Source organism: Bipolaris oryzae, assembly GCF_000523455.1.
Source record: "Bipolaris oryzae ATCC 44560 unplaced genomic scaffold scaffold_38, whole genome shotgun sequence".
In the NCBI taxonomy this organism is placed as follows: domain Eukaryota; kingdom Fungi; phylum Ascomycota; class Dothideomycetes; order Pleosporales; family Pleosporaceae; genus Bipolaris; species Bipolaris oryzae.
The window spans coordinates 172,917-195,672 of NW_006911314.1; the positions used below are offsets into that span (position 1 = coordinate 172,917).

The window sequence follows — 22,756 nt, forward strand, 5'->3', positions numbered from 1 at the left end:
TAGTTATCTAGCATAAACGCCAAAACCAGCCTTTACGCCGAGTCCTCTTTCTTTGCCTCATCTTTCTCATCCCCAGTCTTCGCAACATTTCCCTTTTCCTTTGGAGCATCCCCACCCTCCTCCTTCCCCAACAACTCCGCTCCCAACTCATCTAAAAACCTCTCCGCCTGCCCCTTACTCCTCTTCTCCAGTATGACTCTCTTCTTCTTCCTAATCATCTCCCTCCTCTCCTCCACCCTCCTAGCCCTCTCGCTCCTAACCCGCTCCGTCTCCTCCCTCTCCCTCTCAATCCGCGCCATCTGCTCCCTCCTCTCCTCCTCATCCTTTGAGAAATTAAAGAAGCCCATGCCGCGCTGCCGGACCTCTGCGCGGCCGTCAAAATGCAGGTCTGGGGGCGGTGTAAGTTCTTTGTCACGTTTGGCGGCTAGCTCCGCCATTTGCTGGGCGATGGTGGCGTCTGGGTTGAAGGCTTGGGTTTGTACGGCGTCGCCGTAGATGAGGGAGTCGGGCATGCTGGGGCGCGCGGTGAAGCGGTCGGGTTCGTCGGCGGCGAGGGTGCGTTTGCGGCGTTCTTCACGGGCGGCGTCGGCGCGGGTGCCCTTTCGTGTGCGCCCGAATTCGTCAATGTATTCGATGAGTTCTTGCTCTTCTTCGTCGTCTGAGGATGAGGAGTCTGAAGCAGATGGGGCTTCGCCTTTTTCTTGCTTGTCTGCCCATTTTCGGTCGAAATCTACGCCGTATTTTTCGTCGACGTCTTCGACGTCGCCGCGTTTTAGGGCGTCGTAGAGGCGGGCTTTTTCTTCCATTCGCCGCTTGGTGCGCTTCCAGGCAACTTCGTCCTCGCCTTTTTCTTCGGCGGTGCGGCCGCGGTGCTTCTGTGTAAAATCTGCATCTTCGAGGTCCTTGAGCGCGCGCTTATTAACATTCTTGTTGTGTGTCTTGAAAATGTCTTCCTTTTGTGGTCGCGCGCGTCCGGCAGTGGGCTTGTTGGATTCGGAAGACGAGCTCTTGATGAGGTTGGAAAGCGTGGATGCAAAAGCGAGGCTACTCGAGCTAGAGATTTCTTTTGCTTTGGCGCGTCCCTTTGGGCGTGCGCCGTAAAGGTGGGCGTCCTTGGATGACATGTGTGTGATGTTTGGGGCGTGGAGCGCGTTTGTAGGGATGAGGCGATGTCGGCGGTGGAGTCCTGGACTGTTGCGTCACTACGCTACCCCACTCATTATTTTGCGTACCCCACGTCTGAATGATGAAAGCGCGGTTCCGCAACTGATGGAGCCTCATATTTTGAAGACTTATAAATCGTTCACACTTTAAATAAAGTTCATACATCTTCGTTGCGGTGTACAATTGCAAGATCAATTAATCACAGATACACATACACAGACACACATACAATGCCTCTTCCTCGTCAAGTCTTCATCGCCGTTATCGGTCAGCTACCTCACTTTCTATACTCGAACATGTATCTCTAACAGCTTCCCAGGTGCCGGTGGAGTAGGCAAAACCTTCCTCTCCCAGTTATCCGCCCTCTCCAAGCGCCTCTCCCAATCGCCTTCATCGCCATACTACGTTTCTCTCATTTGGCTCAGCACCTCTAAGAAGGCCGTATACCACGCAGACTACAGACCCGTCTCCGACTGGGAGTCTGAACTACAAAACTCCTCGACCTCGCCTCTCCCTCTCCCACAACTGTGCGAGTACCTACAAAAGGCACCGGAAAAGGTGGTCCTTGTAGACAACACCAGCAGCCAAGATGTCGCGGATAGCTATCCCGCCTTCTTGAAAAAGGGCATCAGCATCGTCACACCGAACAAGAAAGCATTCTCCGGAAGCTACGACCTGTGGACGCAGATCTTCAATTCTGCCAGCAACGGCAATGGCGCTGGGGGCTACGTTTTCCACGAGTCGTCAGTCGGCGCAGGACTGCCCGTCATTTCAACCCTCAAGGACCTGGTGGAGACAGGGGATGAGGTTACAAAGATTGAGGGTGTCTTCAGCGGAACAATGAGTTTTCTGTTCAACTCGTTCCAGCCGCTGGGCGGTGGTGGCGGCAAGTTCTCCGCCGAAGTCACATCTGCAAAGGAAAAGGGCTACACAGAACCAGATGCGCGTGACGACTTGAATGGTCTGGATGTCGCTCGCAAACTCACCATTCTCGCCCGTCTGGCTGGCCTCAAGGTGGAATCGCCGACTTCGTTCCCTGTTCAGTCACTCATCCCCAAGGAGCTTGAGTCATGCTCTTCCGGTGATGAGTTCCTGGAGAAGCTGCCACAGTTCGACGATCAGATGGAGCAGCTCAAGGTAGATGCAGAAAAAGAAGGTAAAGTCATTCGCTTTGTCGGAAGCGTTGATGTGCCGAGCAACAATGTCAAGGTTGGTCTTGAGAAGTTTGACAAGAGTCACCCGATTGCGGCATTAAAGGGTAGTGACAATATCATCGCTTTCTATACCAAGCGATATGGCAACAACCCACTGATCATTCAAGGTGCGGGCGCTGGCGGCGAAGTGACAGCCATGGGTGTCACGGCCGATCTAGTAAAAGTCTTGAGGTTGCTTCACTAGTTTGTAAATAGCGGTGATGATCAAGAAATGACGAAATGAAAATGGAGTTAAAGTATACCAAGTGAGGGAATTTCCTTTTCAAAAGTGTTTTCTGGGCATGCATTTGTATGAGCGAATTACCAGGCACACCAAGCATGGACAGGTCATATGGTATGTGGTACACCATCCTAGTATAGTATCTTCTCGGCAAAAAAAAATCCCTCTGGCTTAGTGTCTGTTCTTTGTTTGTAATTGAGAAACATTTTCATGTACGGGTGAGAATTACTACGACTTGCATGGTGTTACAAGACCTAGACAAAGGCTGACAGAGTCCTGAAATAGCCTTTTGTGCTGGCACATTCTCCAATGTAGATTTGTGTAACCTCCATCGGTGATGCCCAGGCTGTGGCTTACATGTCTCCGTCAGTGTTACCAAGACTGTGATAAAAGTAAACGTGCCGTTCCGTCTTGGTGCATGACCCTTGTAACGAAGGATCAGAAATGTGCAGTAATAGATTTTAGCGAAGTTGTTATCGGAATGCTGGAACAGTTATCCGAGGCATTGTTTTCCGATACGTCATTATCCGAGGTGTTGTTATCTGCAAGTTCTACCTCGCTTGCTGTGATTCAGCCCACAAATCGAATGCGGGGTGGTACACCGGGGCTGTGCATATCCACCATGGTAAAGACCAGATAACAGAACGTGGAGTAAGCAATGGCTCGGCGTTGGTGTACCGCGGCCCGAGCTTGAGATACTTGGGGAGCCGTATGAGAGAAAAAAAAAGACGCAAATGCAAACTTGCTTTGGTTTGGGGTTGGCGATGATCCTGCTGCTAACGAAGTAGAGTATTACTTTGCTGTGGAGCGAGATATGGGCAACCCGTGTTTCGCCGAGGAGTAGGTCAAAACGACGGTGTAGGACTGTCGTTGACTAGAGGGCCTAGAGTGGAGAAATTCCTTTTTGCTACCAACCATAGGGGAAGTGCAACCTTTTGATTTTGGGGGTATTGACCATTAGTATTGCTACCCTCGCATCCAAACGAGGCAAGTGAGAATTGCTGGATTCCCGAGTTATGTGCAGGCTGAACCCTGCCGCGTATATGGAATTGCATTTTGGAAGCGTAAGTGCTTACTGGTTAGTCGACCCTAGGCTCAGATCGTGACCCGTCTCTTACATAAGTTTGGATACATGTGTATGTGTGTGTGTATGCGTGAGTGTAGGATCTGCCAAGCTTTTCTTGTGCGGATGGTGTCATTCTTAATCATGTTTGATGTGCAGGGAGAGCTGGCGGAGAGTTGGCAGGTTACAGCGAGGGCGTGTCGGAGACCGTGGCATGTTGATCTCGCGATCTCACCATCTCACCCATGAGAAACTCGGGGATCCTGTTTGATGAGGACCCGAGGCAGAAGTCAGGCCACACTACTACGACTATGGTGTGGCATCGGTACTCTACTGTGAGTGGTTTCGCTGGCTCAGGAATGGAGACGCATCACAGGGAAGGCTGGCACAAAAGGCGCCGATGGCGTGGTACGAAACGTCAAGCTTGGAGGGTGTTGTTACCACAGTATCGGGAGCGATTGCTGCCTTGGAGAGGGGCTGGAAGGGGTGGGCAAGTGTCGCCCAGGACAGGCCATAGGTCGACAAATGCCTCGCTGCGGGTAAGAAGGCAGATAGCCAAGAGGATTTTCAGACGGCAATCGAGGGGTGGCAGTCGAGGTATGCGCTGGCGTTGGTGTTTGACGGGCAGAGCGGGGTTTGTGTGCTAGGGCTGGGATGGGATGGGATGGAAAGGCTGCCAAGGCGGGACTAGGATGGTAGAACGGGCGCCAAGAGGCGTGAGCAGCGCGTGAGAGGAGCGGAGCGAATCGCAGGCAGTTACAGCGGCCAACCGGCGCATAAAGGCGTTGAGGCTGTGCCAGTTGGGCCGACAAAGACCCTCGCATCACGGGGAACTTGACACAATCGCAATCTGAGGGGGGATTCCACGGGCCTCCCCATCTTTGGGCGGCATTGCAAACAAGACATGCTTGTGGGCGCCCGAAGGGAGATTAAGCCAGGGCGGTTTCGACGGCGAGAGCGTGTGCGTTCTCGAAGAAAAGGGGCGTGCATTTTTCCCACAGGGCTGAAGACTGAAATGGAGGGGCGGTCTGTGCAACGGCTATGTTGCTGGATTGGGCACGCTGGCTGATTTGCTCCTACTATCGCCAGCCCTGCTCGTGTGCGCCCATGTGCGCCTTCGCCATGTCTTGCCGGAGAGATGCATACGCTGGCGCCAGGTGTGGTTGAGCGACAGCACTTGCACTCTGCGCCCACGCGATGGCAATATGGAAGTGCGGCCTGGTCTGGCGCCCTTTGGTTCCACGCAGCGGTCAGCATGTGCGGGGCCTGCCCGTCGAGGCGTATAGTAGTGTGGCGCTGGCGGTTGGTCTTTTTTTACGCCAAACGCCAAAAGCCAAAAGCCAAACGCTGGCCGCGGTCGCTGGCCGGCAGAGATGATTCAGTAGGCCATGGAAGCGGCGGGATGTGGAGTAGATGTGCGGCCACGAGGCATGACTTCATCCAGCAGCGCTGCATGGGCAGGGCAGGGCAGGGCAGGACAGGGCAAGGCAAGGCAAGGCATGTGGTGGATCAGCAAACTCAGTGACGAGCGAGGAGGGGGTTTCCGCTCGCTACCGGCGCCGAAAGCTGCGTTGCTGTTGGCTAGTTCCCAGCATGCTATCGATTGAGTAAGAAAAAGGCCCTGATCGTATACATACTACAGGCTTGCGTACATGGGGCACATGCGTTAGGGATGCAAGTAAGTATGTAGACATTTACGCATATGCGAATATACGCCAGCGATGACGCACAGAGAAACACAGCCAACAAACAGACACAATCAATCCATCAATCCATCAATGGCGGCGCGAGCCAACGTCTCCGACTCGGGCTGATGGCAGCGCCAGAGCCAGAACCGTTTTGGTCCGTCCCTTGGGCAAGTGTGTGAGTGTGAGTGTGAGTGCAAGTGCAAGCAAACATAGGCAACCAGCCAGCCAGCCCCTGGTCATTCGTCACACACGAGTCTGAGCCGGCACCGTGTCAGGGCGGGTGTGGACAGCGAGAAAAAGCAGCCGACGACTCAGCTGAGACCAGGGGCAGCAGTGCCAATCGCGTGGCCGCCCTCAGCGTGCTGCTGCGACGGCGAACTTGGAGAGGGTTGCTCGTCTCGCTGCCTGGGCTGGGAGCGGTGAGAGACGTGTATCCGTCATGGACATGTTCGTCCACCATTATCCAGCATTCTGGCACAGATCGACTTGGGCCAACATGTTGGTGCTTGATTAGTGCACAAGCCGCGTGCTGCGTCCCGGCGCCGCGACCGACATGGGGCATCGAAGGACATGTCACCCTAGCCTGCGTTTAGCACCACGAGCGTTGCCGGGCTTGGGCCATGGCCACACCACCCATCGCCCTTGGATACACAACACCCCCTGTCCAAACTTTGGCCCGCTCCGCCGCCCAGCGGAGTGGGCAATGGGTGGGTGTGGGTGGCTGTTAAATAAGGACACGCTGCCTGTGTCGTCGTCGTCGTCGTCGTTCCAGCAGTCACACACCCAACACACATGCCCATCCGCTACACTACACTACACTACACTACACTACACTACTAAAAGCCTGACCTCACCAGTTCCCCCCTCCTCCCCCCCTTGCAGCAGCCTCCGTCTTGAACCCAAACACCGCTATCGTCTGGTAAGACGAATCTTCCCAAGCCGCCGACGCCAATCCCTCTGGTCATTTCCTCAACTCCGAGCCCTGGGTTGTGTTAAGCACCGTCCTCTTTGGCCCTGTTCGTCCTAAATTCCGCCGTTCAACCTGCCCCGCCCAATTTGCCTTTTCAAGCGAGCAAGGGGTGATCGTCCATTTCGGCCTATCAGCTGCTAGTCCTTGGCACACGGCATTACTACACTGTCCACCACTCTCCCCCTCCACCTTACACACGCTTATAACACCGGTCCCGCCGCCTGCTCCTCTCGGCACCATAGACAGACTCATCAACACGCCTGTCCTCACTCACCCAGTCCTCTTCACTCACGCTCCATCCTCACTGCCAGACCAGCACTGGCCACTCGCCTCTACCCCGGATTGCCACTCGTCCTTGTCTCGTGACAGCGCTCCGCACGTCACCTTCCACTCCGCCACCACGACTTCCACAACCACATTGCCGTTTCTCAAAACGTCTCGCCACAACTCGGCTCGCAAAAGAATCTATCTCGAAATCACCTGAACTTCAGCAGCAACAATCGCAACAATGTGCGTCGCCGAACTCTGCGTTACGGTGCTCCCATGCAAGCACCGCTGGTACCATCTCGTCCGCCCATGCACTCCTTCCAGCAACCTCTCCACATGCGGCAAGAAGCTAGGAATCTCAGGATGGGAGGTCAAGTGCAACCACTGCCCCTACTGCCACGGCCACGTTTCCGAGTTTGAGTACAAGCTCATTGGTGATGGCCCAGCTCCTCCCGTTGGATCCCTGTCCGGACTTGCGCGTGCACACTCTACCTCACTCAACGCCGCCCGTCGCGACATCCGTCTCGACAACATCACCCGCACCGACAGCGCCACCAGTGTAGGCAGCAAGAGCAGTCTCGTCACTGCAGCATCAGAGAAGAACCGTGCCATGAACTCGCGCCTGGACGCCTACTTCTTCCCCTCACCCGACTCACCATACCCTGCTGTCCGCGAGGATGACAACGAGAGCAACCCTGGCGGAAGCCCCAGCGACACTTCGGTCAGCGACTACTCCAGCGTCCGCCACGCCTCCATCTCCATGCCAGCTGGCGCAGAGACGCACAAGGCCAACATGCTCTCACGTGTGCGCCAACGAACCAAGCGCATCTCTGGCATCTTCCGGTGATTGGCCACTGGTGCTAGTCGCCTCTTTGTTTCCTCTACTTTCATCTCCTCTCCTCTCCTCTTCCTTCGACTTGGTAGCCTGGATGGCGCCGCTCAAAGCCAAGGCGCGCCGGTCTAGACCGTGGCGAAGAAGCGGTTCTCCGCCGGATCCACACAGCCACACAGGCACCAACCCTCCTCGGCCCGGATAAACATGACGATGGCATAATCACATGTGCATTGGCCACAGGTCCCCGGACAAGTAGCATTACCACCGCTACGACCATTACTCCACTCTTTATTTGCAGCGTCTGCTTTGTTAGCTTTTGGGTTGTCTAGCGTCTTCTGATTTCATGTTTATACTTTGGATACCCACTGTTCTGATGCGCGTGTTACGCATCAGCATGTCTCGGCCACGGAGACATGGGCGTTTTTCATTTCGGCCCCCGGCGTTTATACGGAAAAGGACGGGGAACGGGTTTTATGGATTTTCGATGGGCGCCATCTTACAGACATGGCACGGGCAAGGGATGATGTGCTCCGCTCCTGGTTGTGGCATGGCTTTTACGAGGTCTATTCTTGGCGTTGGGCTGCGATGCAGGCAAAATCACACTGTCGACGCAAACGGGTGTGCGTTCCCTGACAGGACGAGCACAGGCGCTGTCGCTGCACAGGGTTCGCTTATTATTATTATTATTATTCTTCTTCTTCTTGTTTGGCCTCGTTGCTCCCAGCTACGCCGTTTCACGAATCGCATGGAATGGGTTTGTGCACATTTTGTTCTAGAAGCTAGCTGTTTTTTTATCTTGTTAGTTGAAAATAACCCGTTGTTTTTACCACTACTCGCATCTTGTTACGTGTTTGACGACTCTACTCTACTCTAGGCCTGGCTTTTACCCACTGCCCACACCGTATATTGAGAAAGTGCAGCGACGATAACTGTCTGACCGCTACAAGCGGAGCCAAGAGGGCAGAGTTATCGCCTAGGGAAGAGACTTGTACACCGCAAAGCAAGCATCGAGGGCTTGGCTTCCGCCCGCCGGATCCACGGCGACTCACCCAGACAGCCGCTACTCCCATGCCCAGTGTCGCCAGTAAGAGTAATAAGCAAAGTTAATGCGGGCGAAGACGGAATCATGCCACTGGCCGCGCTCTGGATGGCTGCTTTTGTGCCACCCTGCCGAGCCACACCACCTGTGCCACATCTCCACCCTCCCTCAGCTGTGTTTCGGCGTCACTCCAGACCCCCCTCACAATGCACGGACGCGTCATCGGCCTTTTTTTTTCCAAGTCTCCCTCTGCCCACTCGCCGCGCTATCGATATCCACCCGCAGTCATACTTACACTACAGGACATGGCTGCAGGCTACTCTAGCTGTACATATTTCAACGGAGCTCCAGGATACGTAGCTGCAGCCATGCTTGTTGCCTGGTCACTGCCAAGGCCCGGTACTTGGTGAAAAGGCTCCCACTGGCAGTGGAAAGTGGATAATGGCCAGGGGAAAGGGCGAGGGGTATGTTACACATACACACACACTCATCTGTACATGCATATATGGCTGGATGTACCTAAGTACATTTGTACAAAGTTACGTACATGCATGCGGATATCAACCAACGCCGCTGCTGCTGCCTTTCCTCCGCCGCCGCGCCCGCGGTCGCCGCCGTCACCGCGCATGGCTTGCAAAATATTCCCGATCACAAAGGCAAACACTTCACACAACCCCCCGGGATGAAGATCCAACAAGGAAATCCTTTACGCCCGCGGCGGTTACCCTTTTACATCCTCCCTACGTGTTAGCTTCTCTTGCTCTATGCTGCCGCGATTAGCCTCTCTCTCTCTCCCTCCATCCCTCAAACTCTATTCCCTGGCCCCTCTCGTATGACAACCCGCTGCCTCGACCACCTTCCCTAGACGTTGACACCCTTCCTACCCCAACTTCCAACTTCGGTGTCCGCAACAGTAGGATAAGGTTTCGGCGAGAACGGCCAAAATATGGCAACTCACGCGCATCATCAAGATCATCGTTCGATTAGTCATGTTGAGTGTCTTCTTGAATTTTTCTTGACCTGCCTGTTTGGAACCTTTTGCTCCTCGACTACGAATTTGGATGCTCGCACACACACACACACACACACACACACACACACACACACACACAAGGGTAAGCTATCTTGCATGCTTGGAAGAAATCAAGCTATACCAAGCACCGTCAATGAACCAGATTATCCATTTTGCTTTCTTTTTACCCCTCTTTCCTGCGTCGTTTTCGTCTTGATTTTCCTTTTCGTACCTCAAGTCTTGTGTCATGGTCCTGGAAGTTTGGTCCTGGTGATGCTTTCGTCAATGCCGATCGCAACCTTTGATGAACCTTGGAAGAAGAAAAAACACCACAAAACAGGCGCGTCGTACGAGGGAAAGCAGTACGTGCACTGAACAAAAACAAAAGTCAAAGTGGTATCAAGCTTGCCCAGCCCGCGATCAGCATGCTTGTTACCGTCTTGCCGTCGTCAAGGGGTTGCTGAGAATAAACAAAGTTTCCCAAAGTTCGACGCACGGTAAAGTTTGATTTATCGGAAGGTATGTGCACAGAGAAGAAATGTTTCACGCACGTCCACGCACGTCAGTGACGATCCCCGAAAAATAAAAAGGTCCAACGGGATAAGCATAGCTAAGAGATTACAAGTGCGAGGCTTGTTTTCGGCCGACCCGCTATATTTGCGTCGCACGACATCACTCCCCTTCCATTGTTGCGGCTTCTGTTACATTGCAGAACAGCATCGAACCGGCGGTCACTGTATTCGCGACATTGAACTGTGTTGCTACGTTGTACCAACTCCTAGTAGTACCTTGCAATGCGACAGAAAATAGCAAACAACCCTTCAGCCACAGCTAGGTGTCGAAACAACCCGTCGAAACAACCCGTCGAAACAACCCATCCAACCAACCCACGTCTGTACGACTCAGCCGCAGTTCCAACTCTTACCCCTACTACCTACTCTATGTGACGACGAGTCAATCTCAAATCACACATCCCATGCAACCCTCCCCCCTCCCCTCGTATCCACAACCTAGGTGTATCCTTTCCAAGGGGGACCCATCACACGCCACCAAAACCACTCTGCAAATGCAATCACCAGTACCAGTACCACTCTTTCTCCCTCTCCTTCCCCTCCCCTGCACACCACCCATTCCACCACCCAAAAATCAAGCTTTCCTCTTCCCTTTTCCCCCTCAACAAAGCAACCACGATCTACAAATCGCCAAATTCAAGCTTTTCATGATCGACCCAAACCCCCCCAAGCCTTGGAAGGAAAAAAAATGAGCACCCACTAAACTTTAATATCTCCTGTGATATCACCAGCCTCCCTCGTATTTACAAACCATACGAATAGGTAGGTGTGTGAGACAGTCTACACCAACTTGATTCAAGCTTTTTTTTCCCGTCTTCCTTTAGCGCACACACAGCCGATCCCATAGTAGCCACTTTACTTTCCTTACCTTACTTACCCCATATGCGTAAGTAGGTGCAAGGGTGTTGGGGGTTTTTTTTGGGAAAGTGATTGGATGTGTAAGGTACACACCCCTTCCCTGCTCCCCTCCTTACCCTGGGATAGAGTGAGGCTTGCAACCGAGGTTACCCTGTTTTCTCTGGGTTTCCCTTTTGTCCGGGAGGGGGAGTGGTGTGATTTGGGGGGGGGGGGGTTGCGACGGAATGAGAAGGGGTGTGTGTGTAGTGGATATATTCGAGGTTGGGGGGGATATGGATGTTCTGGTATAGTACCGTACATGCATCCCCCCCCCCCTTTGCTCTCCTTCTTCTCTAAAGAGAGAAAAGTAAGGCGAAAAGGCCGAGGTTAGCTTTTCTTTTTTCACTAGGTCTCTATTTCATCAGGGATGATTGGGGGGTTGCTTTTGTGAAGGAAAGGTAGGGATGAGGGAGAGAGAGAGAGAGAGGAAGAGAGATGAGGTGGTGGTGGAGGGGAATGGAAGGGGTGGGAGAGGATATAGCAATGTATCTGGGGTTTGTGGTGGTATATCCGTATAATATACGGGGGTTTCCATGTTTAAGCTAGGGAGAGTAAGTCGCTGGGATGAAGGAAGGGGGGGTTGAGAAAATAGTTTAGTAGGAAAGGGGAAATCATGGTTACTTGTAGTCTTGGTGATGAGTGAAGGGATATTCTTTTGTTTTGCGGTTCTACAGTCGAAGTAGGGAAGGTGGGATTCTAGGCGTGTGTGTGGGTGTATATACTGCGCCCTTCTCTCACGTACGATAGAAATACATAGGGATAAACCTTTATGAAGTGAGAAATACGAGATTACCTTGAGTTTCCTGTATGTTTCTTTCTATGTTTTTGTATTTAATTACTATGTTAAGCCTCTCGTTGTGTAAGATTATATATATACCTTTCTACTATGAAGCTGTAAATTTGGGAAGAGGTATCGCCCGCATAAGCAGGCAAGGGTATTCGGGGGTTAAGAGTGTGATTATAGGACAGTCAATTTCGAGGCCGGTGGATGTGGTGGGTCAAGGGAGGTGCAGGATATGTGCGAAGTGCAGAATGGGTGCAGAATTATGGTCGTGCAGGTAGGTGGAACCTGTGGATCATGATGGGTGTATTACGTCTAAGAACTGTTGTCGCGTGATAATACACGATTGCACTTCACGAATGATACGTATGTGGGAGCAGAAAGATTTTTTGTTCGAACAAGAAAGCAATCTCAGTTGCAGCTGGGGCGATGTCTTGGGTATATCACATGGTAGTAGTGAAGCATGCCCCGCGCCTTATACTTAGGGGCTCTCTACCCTCCATTTCACTCATAGCTATTACTTTAGATCTTGAGAACAACACAGTAATATAGTACACAAAAAAAATCCTAGTGACTACGAGTTTTATGCTTACACAATCTACCCCCCCCCCCCCCCCAGCGCTTCACCACAAACATACAAGATACTTCTAAAACTAGCGCTCAGCCTTTACCTAGAAGAACGTCCAACTTTGAAATTGCAAGCCTTGCCGCCGCAATGATTTCTGCTAGCATCCAAAGTAACCGAGTTCTACTCTGAGACTACGTAAACATTGTCTTTGGAATCGTTACTACCTTGAAAGCACTACGACGCTCGTTTTTTTTTTGGAATTGAAGGAGGACTACGGCGTGATCCAAGCCCACGCTACTAAATTTTCCATCTTCCCCTGACGCCTGCCATGTGCCCAAGCGAATTTAAAGCGGCATTTGCTTGAACTCAGCCAAGCTGATGATGTTGGTCCGCGAATAACGCAAAGGTGAGTTTTAAGTACCAGCCAACAACAGCCGAGCCTCAGAAGCGAGAGTGAGGATAAGCTGTGGCTGGAGATTGAGAAACGCATGACACAGCTTGTGAGCGAAAAGTGGTGGGTGCATGTATCGTTCAACACAGCTCTCATAATCCGGATCCCGGCTTTTGTTGCTCGACTGGTCTGCTGGAGAGCCCTTCCTCGTTGGGCTTGGAATTATATCTTTGGTTTCCTCCTAGACCCAAAACTCGGAAGCTTCGCAGCCTCAAAGCAACTCACTTGGCGTTCTCATTGCCTATATCTTAGACACAGGTATAGGACTCGTACCATTCTTCGTGCCTATGCTTCTCAAATATCTCGAGGGGGAGACGCGCCCATCCGACTACTCGTGGGGGGGGGGCGCTTTGCGGTACACACAAATCCAACTAACGATTTCCATCTGGACTGAACCCGTATGACAGTTCTCGCCCCCGCAGTTGGATGCAAGAGCCTGAGTACCTCGGGCATAGATGGGAGAACTCTGGGTAAGAGAAGGCTAGAGGTGGATGAGTTTTTTTTTACCAGGTTCCGCCAAACGAGTCGAGAGCGAGTTTAGGTAAAAGGGGGCCAGTGACGTCGTCCCAATATGAATTTCGAATTGCAACGAGAAAAAAAAGAGAGTATGCAAGAAGAGCATGAGCGGAGGGGGGGGTTGGGTGGAAAGAGGAGAGTAGAGAGCGTGGAACGAATTCTTAACGGGAAAAACATCATGGCGTATGCTTCATGTCGTTCAGTCATGGTTACTGTACTCGCCTTTAAGTTTCCCAAGATGGGAACGGTAAATAGATGGAGATAAATAGCCACTCAATAATTTCTGGAATATAAACTACATAAGAGAATAAAGAACCTTCCCCACTTCCATCGCTTCATGATGCCTTAATCCCCCATATGTAACCATACGTACACTAGTAACAACAGAAAAAGAAAAGAAAAACTTCCATGATATCACTTCGGCCCATCGAACCTCGCACCATTCCTTAGCTTTAACCCCACTACCCTTCATAACTCCCCCCTTTAAACATCCACATACGCCATGTTGACAAAGTAAAAACAAAAACCCTTCTTCATCCCTAAATCAAACCCCACACATATAGTACATTCAACCACCCCCTACTTCTTCGCTGTTTTCCCCTGATACTCAATATCATACTGAAAAAAGCTATCCCAAATACTACTCTTCCGCGCATGCGGTTCTCTCCTCGGGGTACCGGTGCTTGGACTCGCCGTGCGCGTATCAGTCGGGCTCGCCGCTCTATTCGGGACAGGTGAATTATTCATAGAGCGAAGGCTGGAAAGCAGGGTCGGCATAGAGGATTTTCGCGGAGATTGGTATTGCGAGACGGTGGATACCTGTTTGCAAAAAAAAGAGTTTCGTTAGCTGGCGTGGACACAACCAGGGGGGATGGCTTTGGAGAGGGGGAGAGCTTAGATTTACAGGAAGTTTCCATAAAACCTAAGGTCCCCAGAGTAGGTCGCGCACATTGGTTCCGTTTCCGTCGTAGGCCGTCTTGTCTGGTTCTGTGCCGTTTGTCTCGGTTTCTCGTAAGTGGCTGGGGCCATGTGTGCCGGCGGGGCTCCCGCCTCGTGTTGCGGTGGCGGAGTTGGGGGTGGAATTTGCGCGCTCGCCTGGCGAGAGGGCTTCTGCGGAATTGTTCTTGCCTGCTAGAGGGGCACTCTTCTTACTAGTGCCACTGCTGCGACGGCTATCGAGCGATTTTCCGAGCTGTGTAGCTGGGTCCATCAAGGACTTTTTCTTTGACTTTTGCATCTCGCCTTGCCCGGTTTCAAGACTGCTCTTGACGGTCACGGCGCCTTTGATGCCCGGGGTGCCGGGTGCCATGGCTTTCTCCTCGGTAGCTTCCAGCAGGTACCAGCGTAGCCCATCGGAAAGCTCAAAGGGGTTGTCGTCTTCAAACGACACTGCGTTGCTCGAAGCAACAGAGCGATCGTCTAACGATGCCCGAGGTGGACCATCCAGCGTTTTGGATAGGTCAACAACACGCTCTTCTACTTTCGATATGCGTGCCACAAGCCACTCCTTTCCTCCCAAGCGATGTGTGTCTTGTTCGCGAAGGAAGTAATGCGGCGCTCCGACATTGAAGGCGGCCCAAGGACGATGCGCGTTGTTGCGGGTTGGCAAGAAAAGGGCGAGATCACCTTCCTTGAAGGAACGATACGCAATCTTGTCGTGCGAGTCGGCCTGGAATCGGTGTGCTTTGTCACGGTATGCTCGTGCTTCCTTTTGCCACTTTCGTGCCGTGTGCTCCATGTCGCGCATGCGCTTGGCCACAGCATCGCTGAATATCTCAATGTTGAAGAGATCCAGCTTGGAAATCAGCTCATGGTAGCGCTGGTCTTCCTCTTCTGGGCTCATTGCTTCTGTCCATTGAAGGAAGTGTAAATCGCCTATATCTTCTAGGAAGCGCTTCAGGGGAGTAGGCGAGGGCGTGGTTGTGCTTCGGCTGATTCCTGCGCTGGCATCGGCCATGACAGTGCTGTTGCCAAGTTTGGACGCCCTCTGCAGTACCATTTCGCCATTCTCGTGGGTAATGACGAAACCTAGTGCTTCCAGCAGACGGACTAGGCGCTCGTGTTGTGTGTACAGACGCTGACTGAGATCCTTTGCGCGGGTCATGCGTTGATGGGTACGCGACGAATCGACCTCTTCCAGCTTGCGCAACCTCTTCTCAGCCCGCATAAGCTCGACATCAAGGCTATTGGCATGGGAGTTCTTCTCGGCCAACTCTGTCTGAAGACGACCAACCTTGGCCTCTTCCTCCTCCACCCGCTTCCGCAGAGCTTCAGAACCGGTTTCGCCCTCAGCGAATTTCGATCGAAGATCATGCAGATGGCTCTTCTCCTCTTCGAGTTGTGCGGTAATCGAGGCTGCCTTTGCCTTTTCTGCATCTAGATCTTCTCGGACCAAAGCAATTGCCTTCTCGTGCTCAGCCGCCTTGACGTTGAAGTTGTTTTCTTGTTCCTCAATCCTGGCATGAGCATTCTCGTTGTCGGACTTTGCCACTGCCACAGCCTGCTGGAGCTCCTTCTGGTAGTTCAGTGACCGCACAGCCACATCCTCAAGCTGCGCAATAAGTGCCGAGTGATCATCGGGTACACTTGTGCCTGGCGAAAGATGATTGAACACTGTAGCTAATGATTCGCGTTCTTGTGTCCTGGCAGCTTTGAGCTTGATGATTTCAGCCTGTAGTGCTTCAGTCTCATCTGTGCGAGTCTTTTGCTCGGTCGCTTCCTTGCGCGTCTGCTCTAGTTCAGCAACGAGTTCTTGTACTCTGGTATCGATACCAATTCGCTCGTTGTCGCGACTACCAAGAATGCGATCCAACTCGTCTTCAGCCTCCTCAATCCTGGCCTTGTAGACTCGAATCTCATCTTCTAGCGACTTTCGCTCCTCGGCAAACTCCTTCTGTTGCGCTCGCATGTTCTCCATGATGTTGTTCGTGGTAGACATGGCCTCTTCGAATCGACGTTGTTGATCGGCGTCCTCATCCCTCCGTGACTGAGCTTCATTTTCGAGCTTCGCACGAGCTTCCTTTTCGGCTGCGAGTTCTTGCTCCAGGCGCAGGATGCGACGCTTATCTTCTTGTCCGGTGTTTGTCGAAAGCCGCCTGGAGGAGATGGAGGAACGTCTGGAGTTTTCTTCCATCGGTCTTGGCGAGGCCACGCGCGTTGTCGGTGTTGAAGGTTCCGCTGCATCAGGGATGCTGAATGACGGAGGAGCACCACCTATAGAGAGCCTGCTGACAGTGTTTTGGCGATGTACGAGGTCTTCTAGTCGGCGGACACGGCTCTTATAGCCTCTCAGCTCCTCCTCAAGCTTTGCATTGCCTTCCTTCAGCACGCGCAACTCATCATCACCTCTCATCATAAGATGTGAACCTCTACCAAAAGCCGGCTCATGCACACTACCCATTTTAAAATTCTTTGCACGCTTGATTTGTTGCTTTGTAGGACGGTCCAGATCTTTGATAGCATGAGCGAATGCCTCGGCTTCAGATTGTTGGCCATCGAGTCTTTGCAGGTCTTTGAGGTAGTCCCGGAGCTCTTCGCGGGTGACTGTGGGCCATACCGTCTTCTCAGGCTGTACGTTCATTTCAAAGCCAAGTGCGCCTCCTTGCACAGCTTCCAGGTTAACAACATCGGCAATCGGCTTTAACCATCTCTTACGCCGCCGCTCTTCTTCCTCCTGGAAAGTTGCCATTTCTTCAGCGAGTGATGATGTATCCCTTTCCATTCTCTCCATCCATTCTCGCCTCCGGACAGCTTCAACGAGTAGCGTGCCGTATACGTATGGTAGGCGACCGACTAGAGAGATAAGCTCAAAGGCTGCAACCCCTTCGTGCGGTATGCTGATTTGCTCGAGATCTGCGCCCATGCTTGCTATGAAGGACTCAATGTTGGCGATGCCCTGCATGCTCTCAACCGAGTTTCTGATGGCTGCATTCTTTTGCTCCACAGCCCGTCGCACGAGATCGCTCATTTCTACACTGTATTCCTGTATGGCTGGCAGGAAATTTCGGGTATGCAACAAAGCCATCTTGGAGACTTGGGCGACTGATTTGGAGCTTGCCTCGAGCCCCATTACATGCTCAAGGTCTGATTCGACCTTTTTTGCTACTGCGTCGATTTCGTTGTACAGGCGGACGGGCTCTTCGGTATCGTCGACCACGGACCGGCTCTGACTCTGACCAACCGCTTTCAACAAATCGTTGTAGTCTGCCGCAATCTTCTCTAGCTGCATGTTCATCTTGTCCATGCGCTTTCCAAAAGCCTCGCGTACGCGCTGGCTAGTCGCCGTGGCCATCTTGACCGCCTCGACATCGAGAAAGTCCTGGAGCGTCTCACGAACAATCACATTGCTGGGTACATTCTTTGCAGATCGCATTTCCTTGGCCAAAAATCGCTTGAAGTTCAGGATAGCGGAAACTGTTCCTAGCTGTGCAAAATCCCTGTCCAGCCTCCGGAGGTTGTCTCCCGCTTCCTTCTCTACCCCATCATACCACTCCTTGGCTGCTTTATACTTTTGCTCCAACCCCTTGATATGCGCATCATGGTTTCCAACTGCGACTTGTGTAGCCCTTTCGATGGTTGCTTGCTCGGCAAAGTGCTTGGAGGCTATGCGTGACATGGAGTGTGACTTCTCGAGAAGCGCAAACGCCCAGTTGCGGCGGGCTTGGAAGAGCGCTTGCCATGCTCCAAGGTCTGTATTGCTGGCGAGGTGATTTGGCGCATCTTCGGGGGTGAAGTGATCGGGTAGAGGCGTTGAGGATATGGCAGCCTGCGGGTTGTTGGAGATCTCGCGACTAAATACAAATATCTCCTTCTACAAATAGTCGTGTTAGCATACAGTGGAGAGGATGTCGTGTGCAAAAATATGACTTGCCTCTGTCAATAACGCTTGTAGTTTGACATGCTTGCCTTGGGTTGTGAGCAAGACCTGCTGCTCAGGCGGAATCTCTGTAGTCCTTGAGATCCAGTACTTGAGCGCATCGACCGAAGTAAAGGCAACGGGATCAGCGTCAAGACGCTGGCCCGTATGAGCTACAGCAATTTGTAGCGACATCCAGCTCTGCCCTTTTTGCGTGTTGGAATCTTGTCAGGGCAGCAGCAGGGGCAAGATGGAGAGTAGAGTGTTGAAGCGTGAGCACATGGGACCAAATACCGCCAAGCATGTTCACGCAGGGAGCTGCGCATGGGCCCCACGACACTGCATCATGATGAAGGACAGGCTCGGTCAGATGAACCAGGTCCCGACTGCAATCTTGGAAACACACGGAAACAATATCGGACAGCATGGCAACACGGGGGGATGTCGACATGATCGACGTGGGTGCGAAAACACAGAATGCGCACGACGACGCGGATTTGCTACAGACAAGGCACAGCGACGCGTTCGCGTTCTCCGAGACTGAGATGCTCGCCCTGCAGCTCTACGACCAGCTCAAGGAACTGGAGCTGCAGCAGAGCCTCCTACAAGCGCAACAAGCAGGCACGTTGAACATGTCAAATTGGGTTAATCAGGGCGGGGATTAATGCAAACTGTAGCACAAGCGCATGACTTCTCGGCGCTCCCAGATGACTTGGTGGAGGAGCGCCTGACCATAGCGCAGCGCGAGGCTATGGAAGCGAAGGTAGAGTATGAGATCAGGAACAGAATCACGCACAACGTCCTGGTCATGGATCCAGTGCTAAAAGCCGTCCATGGGGGCGAGCGGACTCGATTCGCCGAAAAGTTGGTCTCAGGCTGGCCGTCATAGTGTGTGGTTGTCTAATGGCCTACAGGCGCCTGCTCCCACTCGTGACCGAAAACGACACAATCGCCATGACCCATGGTGCTCAAACCGCCAAACTTGCTTCTACCACACGTGCTCTCAGTGCAGCAGAACAAGGAAACATGGTTGCGAACCAGAAGAATCGGGAGCTGGCACAGACGATGCTTGCTTTGGCCGAAGAAACGAAGGCGCAATCAGTGCAGGACATCGAAGACGCGCAGTTGCGCAGCCAGGTGGATGCTGTCGAGAAGCAGCTGGCAGAGTCGAGACGAAGGGTGAAGACGCTCAGGGGGGTATTGTCAGGCATGATTGTGGGGAGTGGAATCAACTGGGCTGCAGACGAGGGCTTGACGGAGCTGGTGATGGATGACGAGGAGGACGGGTGAGCTTGTGGTGATGGGGCAGAATAGATAGAGGATGATGCATGGTTCAGGCGCGGGGGTCAAGGGCAGGCTGAAGTGTGGTGATTGTCAAGTTGAAATGGAGCTGGGCTGCCTCAGCGCATGCGTGTAGCCAACGAACGTTTGCAGTCTTGTGGTCAAGAGGTGTATGTGCGCGCTGGGTGGTGTTTGTTGACCGAGGGACGTCATGGCGGTTGCTGGAGCAATGGGGCAACGGGGGCAGCGATGGAATGGAGCAGGAGCGGGCTCGCTCCAACCTCTGGCCGACTACGGTCGGGGAAGCGACGGGGGCGCGTTGCCGAACCTTTTGACGGGCCGGTCTAGGCGTTGGCGTGCCTGCATGCATGCATACCTCGCATGTCGGCTTGCCTGCCTGCCTGCCTGCCCACCCACGAGCTTCTCTGGGGGGAGTGGCTCATAGGGCCTCCTGGGCGACAAGAGGCGGCGCTTTGTGTTTGGGGAGCAGAGTCAAAGGGGGGCAAGGGAGGACACTTGGCACAAGAGGGGCGGGGCAGTGTAGTGTAGTGTAGTGTGAGTGTGAGTGTGGTCATGTTGACGAGGCAGGAAAAAGAGAGGCATGGGCAGAGAGAGGTGTGGCCAAAAGTAGGCGCATACACAGGGAGGGCCATTGATAGTAGTACGTCCGTAGGTGCGGAGGACATGGCAAGGCAGGCAGAGAGATAATAGGTATAGTCAGGCCAGAGCAGAGTCAGATAGTAGGCTGGGTAGCCGTCACCAAGGCCGTGGGCACGACAAGCTCACGCTGCGGGGTCGGGCACATGAGGCAGGCTGGCCAGTCAGCTCGGATGGTTCGTGGAGCTCGTGTAATAGCGAGGGTTTGGTGAGGCCTTGGAGCCGGGCTGGGTGCCCTCTGGTGGTCGGGGAAGGAGAGCAGGCCGCCACGCTATTCGAAGATAACGTCAACCAGGGCCGCCTCGCATGCGCCCAACGAATGGTAGACCATGCTCTTCTGCGTGCAATCTAACCAAACTTGAAACTCGCCAGGAGAGAGCAGACGAAGGGGGCGCCCAAGCATGATGCGCGTCCGTGTTGGCCGCGCGCGCTGCGAGGGTGGGTGCAGGCGTGTTTTGGGCGAGGGCGCGGGCCTGGCACACTGGTGCTGGGGGGGGGGGGGGAGAGACGTGATGGAGACAGACGGGTGGATGGATGCATCGAGGGCTTCACAAGGGAATTGCTCGCGTCGCCGTCACTGATTCCATTGCAACTATCGTCGCCCTCGCTTCCATGGCTGCGGCAGTCCCTCTCACCCCCCTTTGGCGAAAAAAAAAGACAGTGCAGCGTGAGTGCAGCGTGTGCCGTGCGGGCGAGACTTGGTGCGGTGAGGCAGCGCAGCTCCCGGTGGACAAAGGAGGGGTGGTGGTCCGGGTGCGCTGCTATGCCATGGCTGCAAAACAAGCGTGCTTACCTAATGCCCTCGCCCTGCCAGGCCGCGCTGTGAGGGTCCTTTGCGGCCCTCGCTGTTTTCGCTGCGTGCTCACCAAAACCTCGCAGTGTAGACCGCCCATACAACTCTGGCCTGCAAAACCTTTGGTGAGTCGTCCCCGCCTGCAAATGCCAAAGTCGCTTCATCACCAGCACCCCTTTTCGCAACAACACCCTTTTTGCACGCGTTTTCCCGCCTCATTTCGCCCTTCTGCTCCTCTCCCAGCCCTCTTTCTGCATTTCTGGCGACACCTTCGCATTCCATTTCTTTCGTCGTCGCCATCACTGCGCCTGCGCCTGCACTCCACGCCCATCCCATACTGACCGCAAAACAGACCTTTATCAACCCCTTCGATTTTGCTGAATCCGGCAACTTTGGTGAGTACTTGCTCCTTCTATCATCGTAAAATCGCGCATCCTCGCGTCGTGTTGTGGTGTTTTGCAACCGCGTCACTCCACGCGCATAGCAGCATTCCAGCCCTGCAACCACCATTGCCATTGCCCACGCCTTTACCACCATCTCCAGCTTCTGCCAGGCAACACCGCTACTCCCCACCTTCACCCGTGGTACACGTGTCTGCATTGCTCACCTCGCCTCCCTCGTTTTGCTTTCTGTCCAAAATCCCTCTCTTTCGTCTCAACCACCACCCAGCTAACCCCCAGCAATAGCACATCAACCAACATCATGCCCAAAGAAAAGACCACCCGCAAGGCTGCGCCTAAGACCAAGACCGAGAAGAAGAAGAAGGGTAAGTTTTTACTCACGTGCTCCTGCTCCTCCTCCTACCCTGCTAACCAGCTGCAGACCCCAACGCGCCCAAGCGTGGTCTCTCTGCCTACATGTTCTTCGCCAACGAGCAGCGCGAGAAGGTCCGCGAGGACAACCCAGGCATCAAGTTCGGTAAGCTGATGCTCCTTGACCCCTTGTCCGCTCTGTTTCTAACCTTTTTTGCCCAGGCGAGGTCGGCAAGCTTCTCGGTGAGAAGTGGAAGGCACTCAACGACAAGCAACGTCAGCCATACGAGGCCAAGGCTGCTCTAGACAAGAAGCGCTACGAGCAGGAGAAGGCTGCTTACACCGTATGTCTTCTCCCCAACCCCTGCAACCCAAAAAAAATCACGTGCTAACAACTCTAGGCTGCTGATGAGGAAGAGGAAGAGTCCGAGTAAAGCTTATCATCGGAGGTTCCTGGGCTCGGGCTTTGCAGTCCGCCTCCCTCTCTATCTCTTCAATTTCCTTTATGTGATCCTTCCTAGGCTTTAATGGGTTCGTGAGTTCTGTCTCGAACATGGGGTGTGCGTGTGTATCTCAGTGTCTTCGGCTAGCCAAATCTGTGTGGTTCCATTTGCGCGATAAAGGGAACGGTCACAGTTTCAGTCTCATTTCCAGCGCTTGTGACTTGTTCGGTCATGATGTTTGGGGGCGTCTCTTCCTCCCCATCTTCAACCCTTTTTTTCTCCATCTCGCGAAAGAAAGGGGCAAAAAAACATCACGAAGCTCATGACCAAGTCTATGTGTACACTAGTCTAAACTTTGCAGTATGGAGATTTATTTTGCTTGCTGCTTCTAAAACTCTTGTTCTTTCTTACTCCATGCCCACGTGATTGTCGGTCATGTACATATGTATGTACGCCGCAGTGACATAAACCCCCCCGGGCCCCTCGGATCAACATCACACATCCGACCCTCCTTTTTTTTTATTTCCCCTCAAACAAAATCGCTCACGTCAAACATACGTAACGCTTTACCACCCAATACCCCGCAAACCAGGGGTTTACTTGCCTTCCCACTCTTGGTCCTCTCCCCTTCCCCTCCCTTGCCCTTTCCCAACCAACCACCCAAATCACTCCTTCCCCCCCATATATCTTTTCCCATTTACCTGTCACCTCATCGAAC

The 22,756-nt window shown here is 53.2% G+C and overlaps 8 protein-coding genes across 8 annotated transcripts; 6 read left to right on the top strand and 2 right to left on the bottom strand.

Moving 5' to 3' along the window:
• Nucleotides 1–32: 32 nt before the first annotated feature.
• On the bottom strand, nt 33–1,124 carry COCMIDRAFT_90913 (uncharacterized protein; the record flags this gene model as incomplete). The annotated part of the gene is made up of 1 exon (XM_007688182.1): nt 33–1,124. One exon carries the CDS (start codon nt 1,122–1,124, stop codon nt 33–35), a length of 1,092 nt encoding a protein of 363 aa, XP_007686372.1.
• A 270-nt stretch (nt 1,125–1,394) lies between these two features.
• On the top strand, nt 1,395–2,562 carry COCMIDRAFT_24948 (uncharacterized protein; the record flags this gene model as incomplete). The annotated part of the gene is made up of 2 exons (XM_007688124.1): nt 1,395–1,431; nt 1,484–2,562. 2 exons carry the CDS (start codon nt 1,395–1,397, stop codon nt 2,560–2,562), a joined length of 1,116 nt encoding a protein of 371 aa, XP_007686314.1.
• Nucleotides 2,563–4,565: 2,003 nt separating this feature from the next.
• Nucleotides 4,566–5,186, top strand: COCMIDRAFT_24949 (uncharacterized protein; the record flags this gene model as incomplete). The annotated part of the gene is made up of 2 exons (XM_007688125.1): nt 4,566–4,687; nt 4,751–5,186. 2 exons carry the CDS (start codon nt 4,566–4,568, stop codon nt 5,184–5,186), a joined length of 558 nt encoding a protein of 185 aa, XP_007686315.1.
• A 1,641-nt stretch (nt 5,187–6,827) lies between these two features.
• Nucleotides 6,828–7,433, top strand: COCMIDRAFT_90872 (uncharacterized protein; the record flags this gene model as incomplete). The annotated part of the gene is made up of 1 exon (XM_007688183.1): nt 6,828–7,433. The coding sequence occupies one exon, from the start codon at nt 6,828–6,830 to the stop codon at nt 7,431–7,433; it is 606 nt and encodes a 201-aa protein (XP_007686373.1).
• Nucleotides 7,434–14,179: 6,746 nt separating this feature from the next.
• On the bottom strand, nt 14,180–18,307 carry COCMIDRAFT_3890 (uncharacterized protein; the record flags this gene model as incomplete). The annotated part of the gene is made up of 2 exons (XM_007688112.1): nt 14,180–18,067; nt 18,155–18,307. 2 exons carry the CDS (start codon nt 18,305–18,307, stop codon nt 14,180–14,182), a joined length of 4,041 nt encoding a protein of 1,346 aa, XP_007686302.1.
• Nucleotides 18,308–18,537: 230 nt separating this feature from the next.
• COCMIDRAFT_35332 (uncharacterized protein) lies at nt 18,538–19,402 on the top strand (the record flags this gene model as incomplete). The annotated part of the gene is made up of 3 exons (XM_007688143.1): nt 18,538–18,733; nt 18,790–18,976; nt 19,027–19,402. The coding sequence occupies 3 exons, from the start codon at nt 18,538–18,540 to the stop codon at nt 19,400–19,402; spliced, it is 759 nt and encodes a 252-aa protein (XP_007686333.1).
• A 1,416-nt stretch (nt 19,403–20,818) lies between these two features.
• COCMIDRAFT_90999 (uncharacterized protein) lies at nt 20,819–21,184 on the top strand (the record flags this gene model as incomplete). The annotated part of the gene is made up of 1 exon (XM_007688184.1): nt 20,819–21,184. One exon carries the CDS (start codon nt 20,819–20,821, stop codon nt 21,182–21,184), a length of 366 nt encoding a protein of 121 aa, XP_007686374.1.
• Nucleotides 21,185–21,545: 361 nt separating this feature from the next.
• COCMIDRAFT_90970 (uncharacterized protein) lies at nt 21,546–21,987 on the top strand (the record flags this gene model as incomplete). The annotated part of the gene is made up of 3 exons (XM_007688185.1): nt 21,546–21,609; nt 21,660–21,761; nt 21,818–21,987. The coding sequence occupies 3 exons, from the start codon at nt 21,546–21,548 to the stop codon at nt 21,985–21,987; spliced, it is 336 nt and encodes a 111-aa protein (XP_007686375.1).
• Between the last annotated feature and the right edge of the window lie 769 nt (nt 21,988–22,756).